The sequence below is a fragment of the Aspergillus ruber genome, assembly GCF_000600275.1.
Source record: "Aspergillus ruber CBS 135680 unplaced genomic scaffold scaffold00019, whole genome shotgun sequence".
In the NCBI taxonomy this organism is placed as follows: Eukaryota; Fungi; Ascomycota; class Eurotiomycetes; order Eurotiales; family Aspergillaceae; genus Aspergillus; species Aspergillus ruber.
In genome coordinates, this window is record NW_024467315.1 from 469,297 (window position 1) to 481,536 (window position 12,240).

The 12,240-nt window shown below is 49.2% G+C and overlaps 3 protein-coding genes across 3 annotated transcripts; 1 reads left to right on the top strand and 2 right to left on the bottom strand.

Moving 5' to 3' along the window:
- Positions 1 to 1,130: 1,130 nt before the first annotated feature.
- EURHEDRAFT_403987 (putative C6 transcription factor) lies at positions 1,131 to 3,677 on the bottom strand (the record flags this gene model as incomplete). The annotated part of the gene is made up of 4 exons (XM_040780271.1): positions 1,131 to 2,223; positions 2,323 to 3,026; positions 3,082 to 3,193; positions 3,268 to 3,677. 4 exons carry the CDS (start codon positions 3,675 to 3,677, stop codon positions 1,131 to 1,133), a joined length of 2,319 nt encoding a protein of 772 aa, XP_040637625.1.
- A 4,249-nt stretch (positions 3,678 to 7,926) lies between these two features.
- On the top strand, positions 7,927 to 10,433 carry EURHEDRAFT_524430 (transcription factor domain-containing protein; the record flags this gene model as incomplete). The annotated part of the gene is made up of 5 exons (XM_040786927.1): positions 7,927 to 8,009; positions 8,084 to 8,212; positions 8,268 to 8,958; positions 9,005 to 9,520; positions 9,575 to 10,433. 5 exons carry the CDS (start codon positions 7,927 to 7,929, stop codon positions 10,349 to 10,351), a joined length of 2,196 nt encoding a protein of 731 aa, XP_040637626.1. The 3' UTR covers positions 10,352 to 10,433.
- Positions 10,388 to 12,224, bottom strand: EURHEDRAFT_413966 (putative MFS transporter). The gene is made up of 6 exons (XM_040782298.1): positions 11,687 to 12,224; positions 11,577 to 11,637; positions 11,286 to 11,527; positions 10,833 to 11,229; positions 10,619 to 10,750; positions 10,388 to 10,528 (listed from the first exon to the last, which is right to left on the bottom strand). The coding sequence occupies exons 1-6, from the start codon at positions 12,185 to 12,187 to the stop codon at positions 10,413 to 10,415; spliced, it is 1,449 nt and encodes a 482-aa protein (XP_040637627.1). The 5' UTR covers positions 12,188 to 12,224; the 3' UTR covers positions 10,388 to 10,412.
- Positions 12,225 to 12,240: the final 16 nt, after the last annotated feature.

Sequence of the window (12,240 nt, forward strand, 5' to 3'; positions counted from 1 at the left end):
TAATTTCTTTTCATTAAGCCCTAATTTGGTGATCAGGGGGGGTTTTTGTATCAGTGATTCCATAATCCAGAGTCATGGCAAATCAGATTGCTTTTGCGGCTATCTTTTTCTGGAAGCCTGCATAAACAAAAACAAAACTCCCTCCTGGAATATAGTCCCGTGTACTCTCATTTGGCGATAACAACAACCAGGGACCTTTCCGTTGGTCATGGCCGATCCGCCGGAGCGCTGACTCAAATTCTCGCAGGTTATCGAATAGACTATCGGCCTAGCAAGGAGCTTTCCGCTGTCGCGGATCTGACTTCCTGCCAATCATAGCCAGCGTTAGGTGGAGCCTATTCCGAAAAGCTGAACTGGTCGCTTTTTCCGGAATGGCCAATGCCCAATGCCCAATGTCTGCTTGTTTTGGGCGCCATGCATGTCGTATGAGCCCACCCTTGCATTGTGAATTCATCCCACTTCCCCCTTGACACCATGTGTCTGATAACTGTTTGTGTCGGTATGCTAATTGACTGGTTGTATGGTACAATGCGTTCCGGTTTTCCTCAGTGGACACGACTGTATAACTTTACATTCTTTTTGGGCATAGCTTGAAACATGGCGCGTGTCGAAAGCAGGTTTTGAATTGGTTCGTCGTATATAATAATAATCACTAGGGGAATCAGGCCTCCCACAAACGGTTCCGGTCGGATACATCGCTAAGCTAGTTGGTAAATCTAGTAGAGTAGTAGGTAGCTTACTGGTAATAGAAACACTAAGGTGGAATAGAGTTTCGAAACACATTTGATATCGAGTAGTTGGTAGATCAAGACAGGCCACGGAAGTAATAGTACTCTAAGATTTCCCAAATACGTGTATATTGGATCACATTCAATTGTCGGCCCATCACTGCGGAATTCGGCGGGAGTATGAGCACCACCTACGGCGAAGCCCCCACCACCCTCCTTCTCCCTCTTCCTCCCCAAGCTTTTCACATTGTATAGCGCCGAAGCAAATCGATGAAGATGCTTTTTGACGAGGGTATAAATAGGAGATGACGTGCGGAGTTTTCCTGACGGTTATCGTATTGTTTCGGAATGGTCTTGTGGGTGACGAAGACCAACTAGCGCGGATCTGAAGCACAAAAGTGATTATTTCTTCAGGATTATATCAGCCTGAGAGACGAGTTCGGGACTGTAGCGGGACAAGATGTCGTTGCACACAAGCCACGCGCGCTGGGAACAAGCGTCCCTCCCGGACATGTCGTACAACCACCGACTCCCTTTGTCGACGCTCTCTTGCACCTTTCGGTATTGTAGCGTGCCCGGTCTTGCCCGAAGAAAGAGCTCTGTCAATAGCACTGTCATTGCTTGCATCAAATAATGCAGGACGCACCACCAGGGCGCGATGTGGTAAAGCCACGACGTATCTGGTGGCTCTGGGAGTAACGCGAGCATTTGAGTGGCAATATCGACGCATTGATCGGTCATCATATCACAGAAATTCCCGAGTGATGGAGTGCCATCCTGACGGGAAGCATGGCGGAGGCAAGGTTGCGTAATGATCAATTTGGTGCTGTAGTAGCGGAAAGCGAGGCTTGAGATTTGTCTCTCGAAAGCTACATCCCCTTGCGGCCCTGTAAACCGGAATGTTTCTGGTAGCTTGGAAAGCCAGGCGTCAGCTTTGTTGTTCAAGGCAGAAATAGCTGCCTCAACTTCGCGCCATGACTTGCGAGCAGCTCCTGGGGCGTACAATGTGTCAACAGATTCCCGCATAGTCAATCCTAACTCAACGAAATAGAGAAAGTATAGCGAAATGTTCGGTGTGAGGGTCTCCATGGCACTGAAAGCAAGTTGCTCACATTGTTCATTCCTGTTTGGCGTCAGATTCCCTGACTGCTCGAGAGTGACGCTGCTCTCTGTTTGGGATTGCCCCCAACGATTTGTAGAAAATATCCCCATTAACACATTCCGAGCCTCCTGGTCTGTGATTATCTGTGCAATGGTCTCATCCCGAAAATGTTCCTCCATAAACGGGACTGGGAGAGGTGTTGTGCAAAATTCGACATTGCTGCTGTGAGGCCGGCCAGTCATTGCAGAGAGAGAAGCATCCAGAGTATACAACGACCACCACACTCGATACCGCGTTTCCTTGGAAATATGACCGATACTATTGCTCTCGTTTCGAAGGTTCAATCCCATGGTAACGGCGGAACGGATGGAAATGCCACAAATTCTCCAGGACCTAATAGACGACAAAAAAAAGGAAGGGAAAGGATATAAATCAGAATTGATGCTCCAGCCAAGACGCCTCACTAGATTAGATAGAAGGGACATGACATACCGATTAATTTGTCCTACAGACAAGAGATAGAATGAGGTCAGTCCTTCGACTTGCACTTGTTGTAGGTTCGGGTGATCCAGCAAAGCTACGTCGCTCATGCTAAGCTTCCACGCTCGTGAGAAGTAAATCACATGGTCTTCGTGTATAGTGTCATCGACGGTTTCGTGGGCCAGCTCTGAGTATTTCGCAGCAAGGGCGAAAATCAGATTCAGTATGGCCATCCACCTTTTACCGGGCCGGACAAACGGGCTGGAATAGAATGATTTGTATTGTCCCCAGAACGTCACTTTGCCGATTATTGGGAAACTCGGATGAATGATTTGAAAATAACGATCCACAAGCTTGTCAGCAACCGCTTGAGGGGGTCTCTGCTTCAAATCCACGCCATCTATGACGAGAATCTGCGAGTCGTCCAAGAAGAAATTCACAGAGGCAACTGAATGGCGATCCCAGGGATCTTTCGGTGAAACAGAGTCTGGGGTTGCAGCTGCAAGGTTATCTTTGTCAAGATTCCGTTTCAATCTGTACAGCCAGGCAATCTCCGAGTGCTCCCCGACAAAGCCCAATGCCTGTACTTTTTCGTCACGGTTGTAGTCTTCATCGATATAATCTATCGCCCCTAGAGAGGAAGATACAGCACTCCCAACAGGACCAGATATTGTTCCGGGCGCAGATGGAGGCGTTGATGTCTGAGGACCGGAGAACTGCTATCATGTCAACTTTCTCACTACGGGCATCCGGGACAAAGGAATGGCTTACTTCATTCAGAACCTGCTCAACTCTCTGTGCTAGGACGTTATCCAACTCGGGACGGATATCACGTAATAATTCATCGTAAGCCTGAACTTGGGTTGTCAGATCATTCAGCTGCCTATTAACCCACCGTTAGAAATGCAGACTCTTGTCACTCTTTAGTACTTATTTTTTTATATTAAAAAAACGCACTTGGCCATCTTCTCTCGTTTCCGGTCACCATAAGAGCAACGGACGCCAGCCTCCTGGCATCGTTGACAGGTTGGGCGATGACCGCTACATTTGGCTTTCTGCTCCCGGCAGTTCTCGCACGCCCGACTGACCCGTCCACTGCTAGTCCAGTTGCTGGAGGTCGTCGTCCTGGGAATTGGAACCTTGGCATTAATAGACCGTTCACCTGTCGTTGATGGCGTGGTGGTGGTGCGAAATGCACCTGCGGGGTTCTCAGTCGAGCCAGAAATCGCTTCAAAGCTGACTGGAAACCCAACGGGCGTTTGCGAGAACTGGGATATTGCCCAGTCACCTGTAGAGTCCGTCTCTCGCGTGTCAGAAGAAGAATGAGAGGGATAGGAGAAAGGGGACGGGCGGCTCGGGTCAGTCATTTTGGACTGAAAGGGAAACCTTGAACGGCCTCCTTAACTTGTCATCCAGTGTAGACGAGGTTTTGCCTGTGGAGCAGATACAAGGAAAAAAAAAAAAAAAAAGTGTACAGCTAGCCAACATAGACAGAGGGCAAGGCGTCCGATATCATGGGAAATTTTCTGGCCTTTTTTGTTCCTTATTTTTGCCCTTTTCGGTCCATCAATCCTCCATGTTTTGTGTACTGGACAGGTTGGGAAAGGCACCAAAGTCCAAGCTGTAGAATGGTGCATTGTGGTAGGCTGGAGGTGATTGCCGCTCTCCTCGCCACCAACGGGCGGGTGCCGGCTCGCTTCCGATTCTGCCCATAATAGTACATTCTAAATGATCGGACATATGTAGCCCCTTCCTGCCCTGTCGATAGCATAAAAAAAAATAAGCCCTTTTCTACTGCCATTCCGGAATCCTGTCATTGTGGTCGTGAGCCTCCTGTTATCCTTTCTCGTATGGTGGTGCAACCTTTTCTCGTTCCAGTTCGGCAGTTATTAGTTATTGCAAGAAATTAAATGGAACCCTGGTTTAGCATTGACGGCCCGTGGAAATCGCCTATAGCTTTCTATTTTTCTTCGACGGGCATACCGTGGTTCGTCTGTATCTGCATGTGGCCACAATGTTTTTCTGGACGTTGTGGAGCCGGTAAGGGACTATCTGTTGACTTGACTGATACGTTGGAAGGAACCCATTCAGAAGTCGAGAAGATAATTTTCTTTTCCGAGTTTTCATCCGGGTTGGAATACCATGTCCGTTGCGATGCTGGACGTTATCCTGCCAATTGAGTCTTACCCTCCCCTTTCGTGCTTGTCACCCAAATCCTGACAATCGTTCAGAAGCAGACGAGCGCATACTGAAAAGGTCCCGGGTTCCAGTTGGTAATGACGAGTGCAAGGGCTATAGGAAGATCCATTGAGTTGCAGCAAAGATTGTCGACACGTTTCTGTAAACAACATACTGACGCCGTACCCACTGAGGTTAATTGTAGGTAGGTCAAAGAGCGAAAAGTCTGCTTCACTGAACAACACTCCAGTTCCCTCCATTCCTGTCGTTCATGTCCCGGGAAACAATATCCTCGAAAACAATTCAAGCACTTCGAATTTCCTTATTTTTGCCACTAGCCCCCAAGCGCCGAAAATTCTTGACCGCACGTACTCCATCCTACAACACAGGGGGCATCCCGGAATACATGAGGAATCCATACCCGATCGAAGCGGTTAGCTCCTTTCAGCACTTTAGCAGGAATTAAGCCAGCATTTGATCCGGATACAGGCTCTCAGCTTACATGACTGCCGGGACATGAGTGTGTGATGCACAGTTCCCAGCGCTCACCGCAATAGTACGCGACACAACTCAAATACCATGGTCACTGGATGGGCTTGCTTCTTCGAGGGCTCTTTGCTAGTACGCGTGTTACCGTCATTGTCCAAAGACGCACGGTTAATCCCACGTTCAGCGCGGTCAGAGTGGGCTTGCAAAGCTTGCAAATTGACTGTGGTTGAACAGCAGCATGGGGGACAAATTTTCTAGTAATATTGTGAGCAAGACGAAAGGAGAAAGGGATAATACGGTGTTACGGAGTGATTGATCAAAGCGGGATGAGCAAATGAGCCTAGGAAGCTGTTAGATCCCTGAAGGTATCCCAACCCGTGCCCATCAAGCAATATGCGTGATGTTCTTTTGTTTAGCTGTCTCTGAAGTCGTCCCTGAACCACATATTCAATAGCCACGGTTCCGCTAGCCTCACAGTGTTAACCGGCGTGCAGTTCCTGCCGATTTGCGAATGGCGAGACGAGTGGCAAATGCTAGGATACCGACGATGTATCAAACGAAGACCAACGTTACCGATTATACGAGTATAACAAGAAACGTGACGAAGAACGCAACGTACTCCTCATAACCCATATTCCTGAGGTCGAAAGGCAAGAATTCTTCAGTTGTCGAAGATCTGGGGGAGGTTTTGTATGGTCTGTCGGGAGACCGCCGAGCGACATTACAGGATGGAAACAAGGACACTATCACTAACTGACAGCCGTTATCAGCAAAAGATGTGCCCATGGGGTAAGGGGAATGCTCTAGATCGTCTCGGGATGGAAATATACAAAGCTGGGATCCTCTTCCACGGTTCTTCGCTTGCCAGCTTGCCCTTATGATGGGATTTTCTTTTTACCCCTGCCCTCGCGATTTCCGTTCCGTTTTCTCTCGCCACATTCCGAACCAACCTCCTCAATGACCTCGACCGAACATAAAGCACGTTGTATTTTTTTCGCGAACGATGCTAGGGTTCAGGTCCCTTCTATTCATCATACCCGGAAGATAAAAAATTTCCCTTGCTTATATATAGTTGGTGGGCGTGGAGTTGGACCTTGCTAGGGCGTTGTGTGGAAACACCGGGCGCCCTGTAGTGTCAAATGGCGTCTGATAGAAGCCTCGAGGATATCAGAGCATCATTACTCGACTCTTGCCATTGAAATTTCGACAGGGAGGATGATATCATCATAACGAACGAAAGAGATGGAAAATATGGGCGGAAGCAGCGTTGCCCTGATAGAGAAGAGGAAGCAAGGCGAGGCGAGCGGAGGAAGAGATGGCGGCTCTGCCGAGGTGGACAAAAAGGGCAGAACCACCACACTTACAGAACAGTACAAGACACCCAACTTTCTATGTCCTAGCATTAATGCTTGAGTAGAACGCGACATTGAGCACTCACGGCCATGCAGAGACAGCAAGCCACCTCTAGGCGATTAGGCGAGTCCGTTTAGCGAAGCACGACGAGAGCACAACCACTACTGACCGACCGTCATCGCGTGATTCTTGTAAGTTATTGGGGTTCCTATCCTCCTACTTGCTAACTTCATGGCTCAAAAATATCAGCATATCGATTCTATACGGGTACATGTCGGAGAATACAATTCGTTTGCATTCATGACTGACATGCTTCAGTCACCAACGGCGTTGTCAGCCCAGCATCTCCGGAGACGAATAACTGAATACCACTCCTTCGGAAGACTATGGGCACTGATAGAGATTTACTGTTCCTGTTATGCTACTGAGGCGTCGATTTCTATCACCTCGAGCGGATAATAGCCTGGTCTCTGTTTTAAACGGCCTCCCGGGAGGCTAATATTGGAACACCATTTCGTTGGAAGGATATATGCCAGCTGGGACAATCAAGTGATGGGGGAGCTTCGCTGGTCGTTGCTGGTCACAGCTTGGGTTTCCTGCCAAGGCAGTCTCATCCAATGCCTTTTTTTTTTTTTTTTTTTTTTTTTGGGCAATTTTGAATATCATTGAATAGGGGGCGCTTTTGGAGCATCATTGCAAGAGAAGCGATGCTTTCCGTGTTCTTCCTGGCAATGGATTACTAACTGCTGAGATTCGTGACGCCTGCTTCTACTCCTTCTTTAAGGGGATGACCGGCCTCCTTTTACAGTGATTATGGGTGGGAGTTCTCGCATGCCAGAGTCATCCAGCTAATTGACGTGTATTGTTCAGCTATAGGCATCGAAGTCGGCAAGAATCTTTGGCATTCCTGTCTTACTCGATAAGCAAAAAGCGAAAAGCGCTCGACCGCTCGGTCGCTTGCTCATTTCAAACATATGCCAGACAAGCGTCTGGTTTGCTCGCATTTGGACCGTTCAGTTAGCTGATCAGACTCATCAGATATGCTGATGCGGATTGGGACACATTCGTGTCTACATATCCATTCCAAAACAGCACAAAAATCCAAATATATATCCCGCACTGCATCAATGTAGCCATTCACTTCGGTAGAGCGACAAACCTACAATAGAGCTTGGATCACCGCAGTTCAGACAAGTATTGAATTAGAGCAAAGTTAATTTACCCCCTCGCCATACAGACAATCTTCTAGGGAAGTATGAGCCCTCATACCTCTTGGATTATCACGTGACATGTATTCTCTTGAAAGGCATTGTTTGCACGTTATATGTTGTCTTTACCACTCATTCGTCTTACTTCCTTTTCAAACTTATTGTCAGCCATCATGTTCTACCGTTCTTCTACCTATCGGGACTGTCTACATTTAGAAACGCTGCAAAAACGCCATCTACGAAGCCCGCTCGGCGGACGAACCCGAACTCCGATGCCAATGCCGAACGAACACCTCGGCCTTCCACGTCATAACCTCTACTCAGCACACAACAAATTGTATAACCAAACCAGTCATTTTTAGCCCTCTCACATCATAATATCCCTACAATGACCCCAAACCTCGGCCGTCGCAGCAGAGATACCGAAGAAACTCCCGAGCCATCGAAACGCCAACGCAGGAAGTTCACAGCGTGTGTAATTTAATCGCCATCCCCATAGGGCTGATTGTTCTCCAAACTGATAACCATATCTGCGTGTCTATCAGATGTCGACGATGTCATGAGCATAAGATCAAATGTTCTGGAGGCGAGCCGTGTAATAAATGCGTGGTGGTTGGTCTTGGCGAGGAATGTCACTACGAGCCTCGAGATCGTCAGGTGAAAGTTAGTGAGAGGTGAGCCATGCCTTGCATTTAATTATGAATGTATCAATGCTCAATACTATGTAAGCTACTTGGAGCGCATACTTTTGGAGAACCAACGCCTAAAAGAGTTTTCGGGGGCTTCGGCCAACACCACCAAACCACCCCGGCCACCCGCAACGGCAGCGGCAACGGCAACGACAACGAAAGCAACAGGCACAACAGAAGAGTCAAACGAGCCAAATACAAGTAGCAGCGCACAAAACCCTCTAATCGGAGACCGCGCCTGGTTCCATCCATACGACCCATCTGCACCACCGATTTTCATCGGCGAGGCAGCCTGCACGGCATTCGCGACTCGTTTCCGTCGCTTCTTGACTGGTAGCAATGCGACTGCGCATATCCCGCGAACGCAGTATGTGAAGGAAGCCAACATCGCGGCGGCAAATGAAGTCAACGTACAATGGCCTAGTCGACAACAAGCGCGACTGCTGGTGAAGATTGCGCTGCATCAGATTGGACATATCTATCATCTGGTGTTGCGCAAGTCAACGCTGGAAAAGCTGGAGGACATCTACCAAGCAGGGGATTTTGAGTGTACGGTTAACCAGTGCAAGTACTTTGCGCTGTTTGCTTTTGGAGAGGCGTATTCGTTACGGACAGAGCCGTCGTCGGGATGTAGGGTGCCGGGGACGTCATATTTTGCACGTGCCCTGAGTTTGGTGCAGGTGTTGCCGGAAAGGACGAGCATTACACATCTAGAGACTCTACTGCTATTGGTATGCTTACCATTCACATTCAAATGATCCAAAGTTAACGATACAGTCACTATTTTCTTACTACCTCAACCGCCGCCACTCAGCCTACGTCTTAATTGGCAGCGCAATGCGACTAAGCCTCTGCATAGGGTTGAACCACAACATCCCTGAGTCCCAAGTAATCGACCCTGTTGAGCGCCAACACCGCGTTCGAATCTGGTGGACTATCTACATCTTTGATCGAATGTGGGGATCCAAAATGGGCCTGCCATCACAGATCCTCGACGATGACATCCACCTCGACATGCCGTCGAACGTTGAACCACGACAGCTACATGAGGAGCAGTTTTCAGACACGGACTATTTGACAGCGAACGTGAAGTTGGCAAAAATTGTTGGGGAGACGATTTCGAAACTGTACAGTCGGAGGAAGTACACGGAGACGTTTTTGCAGAGGGTGCAGAAATTGCTGAAAGCATTAAAAAGCTGGGTTGAAACTTTGCCAGATCACATAAGGTTGAACCAAGAGGATCCAGAGGCAAACAAGAAGCCTATCACCTCTCTACACCTTGCATTCAACCAGGTACCTTTAACCTCCCCTTAAGCCCAAACAACAGATATGCTGATATAACCAAAGTGCGTAATCCTAACAACCCGCCCAACCCTCCTCCACCTCCTTATCAAACTCAGTGAAAACGACTCCCCCTCTACCCTCCCCCAACCCGTCCTAACCCTCTCCGAAGCCTGCATCCACGCAGCCCGCCACTCCCACTCCCTAATCCTCACTAAATACTTCAACGGCACCCTCCCCGTCTTCGGCTACTTCCACGCCCACTACCTCTTCTCCTCCGCGCTCGCCCTCGCAATGTCCTCTTTCGTCCCCGTGGGTAACCCCAGCGACATGGGCGGTTTTGAGACAGCATTGGAAGTACTACGGTCGATGAGCGAGAATGGGAATCTCGCGGCGGCGGACTTTTGGCAGAACCTCGAGCAAGTTAAATACTGTCTTGAGGGGTATTGGGGAGAGAGGGAGAGGAGGAGAAGGGGTGAGGGACGGGGGATGGGGAATGCGAATGCGATGGCGGCGATTGGGCCGGGGGATGTTTCGGCTGCGTCGGTGCAGTTACCTGGCTCTATTGGGACTGGTAATTCGGCTGCGATGGGGCAAGAGGCTGTTGGGACTGTGCAGAGCGGTGGGACTAGCACGGACACGATGGTTGCTTCTTACCCAACCATTCAAAACAATTGGATACCGCTCCACGACGCATCAGGCGGCTTCACGACAGCAATGGCCTTCCTCGAACCAACGATGCAAGATTTCCTCGCACAATCGGACTTCGACCTCGGATTGTTAAACCCCGTTGATGCATTCCTGAACGACGCGGAGAGTTTATACACATGTCATGGATTATAATATATCTACCAATCTATCTACATGCATTTTATCTATCCAAAGGGTATTACAATAAACCAAACTAGAAACTAGGTTTCTTATCCAACTCAAACTTCCTCTCCGCCCATTTCTGCATATTAAGACCCCATTTCGTAATCGTCCAGACCAAAAGCCCGCCGATGAGGGAAAGGACCACGCCTGATAATTAGATTAGCATTAGCCACAGTTGGGAAAAAAAAAAAAAAAAAAAAAAAAACCAAGTAGATGAGAGGGATAGAAAGGGCGTACAAATGGTAAACGTCCACCCCGCCCCAATAGCATCCAACAACGGCTGCACAGCTGCCGTGCTCGCCGCCGCAAAGATATACTGCACAATATACTTGCCTGCGATAACTTCCGATCGTTTTGCAGGTATCGCCTCTGTTCTCGTTAACAGCTATCTCATACACTTCTGATGCATACTGTGCAGCAACGCAATCCGAATACAGGGACAGGGACATACCAGCATTATAAGTATTCAACCCATTGAAACTCCCCGTAAGCCCAAACCCGCCAAAAAAAGCACTAATAATCGGCACCGCCATCCCCCCTGCCTCTTCCTGCAGCGTCCAACCAAAGATAAGCGCCGAAACAGGTAACACGCCCAACAGCGTCAACAGTCCCGAGTTAAGCCGGTCCTGCGGGAGACGCACCCCGTTGCGACGGGCTATCCATTTGCGGACTGTGCGGTCGGAGAGTTTCCCGCCTATCACGGAACCCAGTAGGAAGCCGGAGCCTGGGGCGAGGTAGAAGAGGCCGCTCACTAGGGCTGTTGTTAGGTTGAAGCGCGGGTTGAAGAGGGCGCGGGCGGAGGTTAGGAGGGCGTATTGGAAGGTTGCGAGGAAGCCGCAGGTTAGATCCTACGACGCCAACCTTATTAGCGTTGCGCATATGCATAACGGTGGGGGAGACGCACGGCAAGGAAAACATTCGGATACACCATCTGACGAATAATACGTAGTGGATTGAACATGGCTACCATGTCGAGAGCGCCAACTTTCGCGCCTGCTTTCTTCTTTGCGATCATGGTGGGAGGGTCTTGAATACTCGAGACGAAGAGGAGGGAGAGGATGAGGCCGAAGCCTGCCATCGCTGTTTGCACCCAGAAGATGATTCTCCAGCTTGTGAAGGTCACGATGATTCCTCCCATGCAGGGGCCTAGCTTGTTAGCCAATGTTCAGATACAAGTGCAGGGTAAGCGGCATACCAATTGCAGGCCCAGCAACACTCCCAACCATAAAGAAGCCAACAGCCGTTCCTCGAACAACCTATAGTCAGTTAGCATCGCGCGAATCTGGACTAAGGAGGGAGGTATACAGGTTCAAAAATATCCGCCAGAATCGTCTGCCCCGAAACCATAAACGACGTCCCCGTCAACCCAGCCAAAACCCTCATTGTCGTAAACATGCGCATATTAATCGCCGCCGCCGCACCCGCCGAACACCCCGTGAGCACAAAAATCGCAACATTATACGCATACTTGCGTCCAAAAATATTACCTAACGGCCCCCAGATCAGCGACGAAAAGCCCATTGCTAACAGCACGCCTGCGTTTGTCGCATTGAGAATCTCTGTTGTTGTATTGAATTCGGAGGCGATTTCTGGTGTCGCGGGGAGGAAGGAGGTCGAGGAGAAGGTGATGGCGAGGGTCATCCAGCTTACGACGAAGAGGATAATGTATTTGCGCCAGGTTGGGAGGTTGTATTGGTTTGAAGCTTCGGGATCGAGGGCTTTCTCTGGTGCGCCCGCAGCTCCCGCCGGTTGGGCTTCCGGATCGGGCGTAACCTGGGCTGTATAGGGCTCATCTTGTTTACCCATTTTGTGTTCAAACGGTATATCTCAAATAGAACATTATTTTTACAATTGAAAAT

Excerpts from the sequence above, each read along its gene's own strand:
- EURHEDRAFT_413966 (XM_040782298.1), bottom strand. The coding sequence starts at position 12,187 with ATGGGTAAACAAGATGAGCCCTATACAGCCCAGGTTACGCCCGATCCG. Across the intron at positions 11,230-11,285 it reads ATCCGAATGTTTTCCTTGCC|GATCTAACCTGCGGCTTCCT; the intron begins GTGCGTCTCCCC and ends TTGGCGTCGTAG. Across the intron at positions 10,751-10,832 it reads GTTGAATACTTATAATGCTG|AGGCGATACCTGCAAAACGA; the intron begins GTATGTCCCTGT and ends TAACGAGAACAG.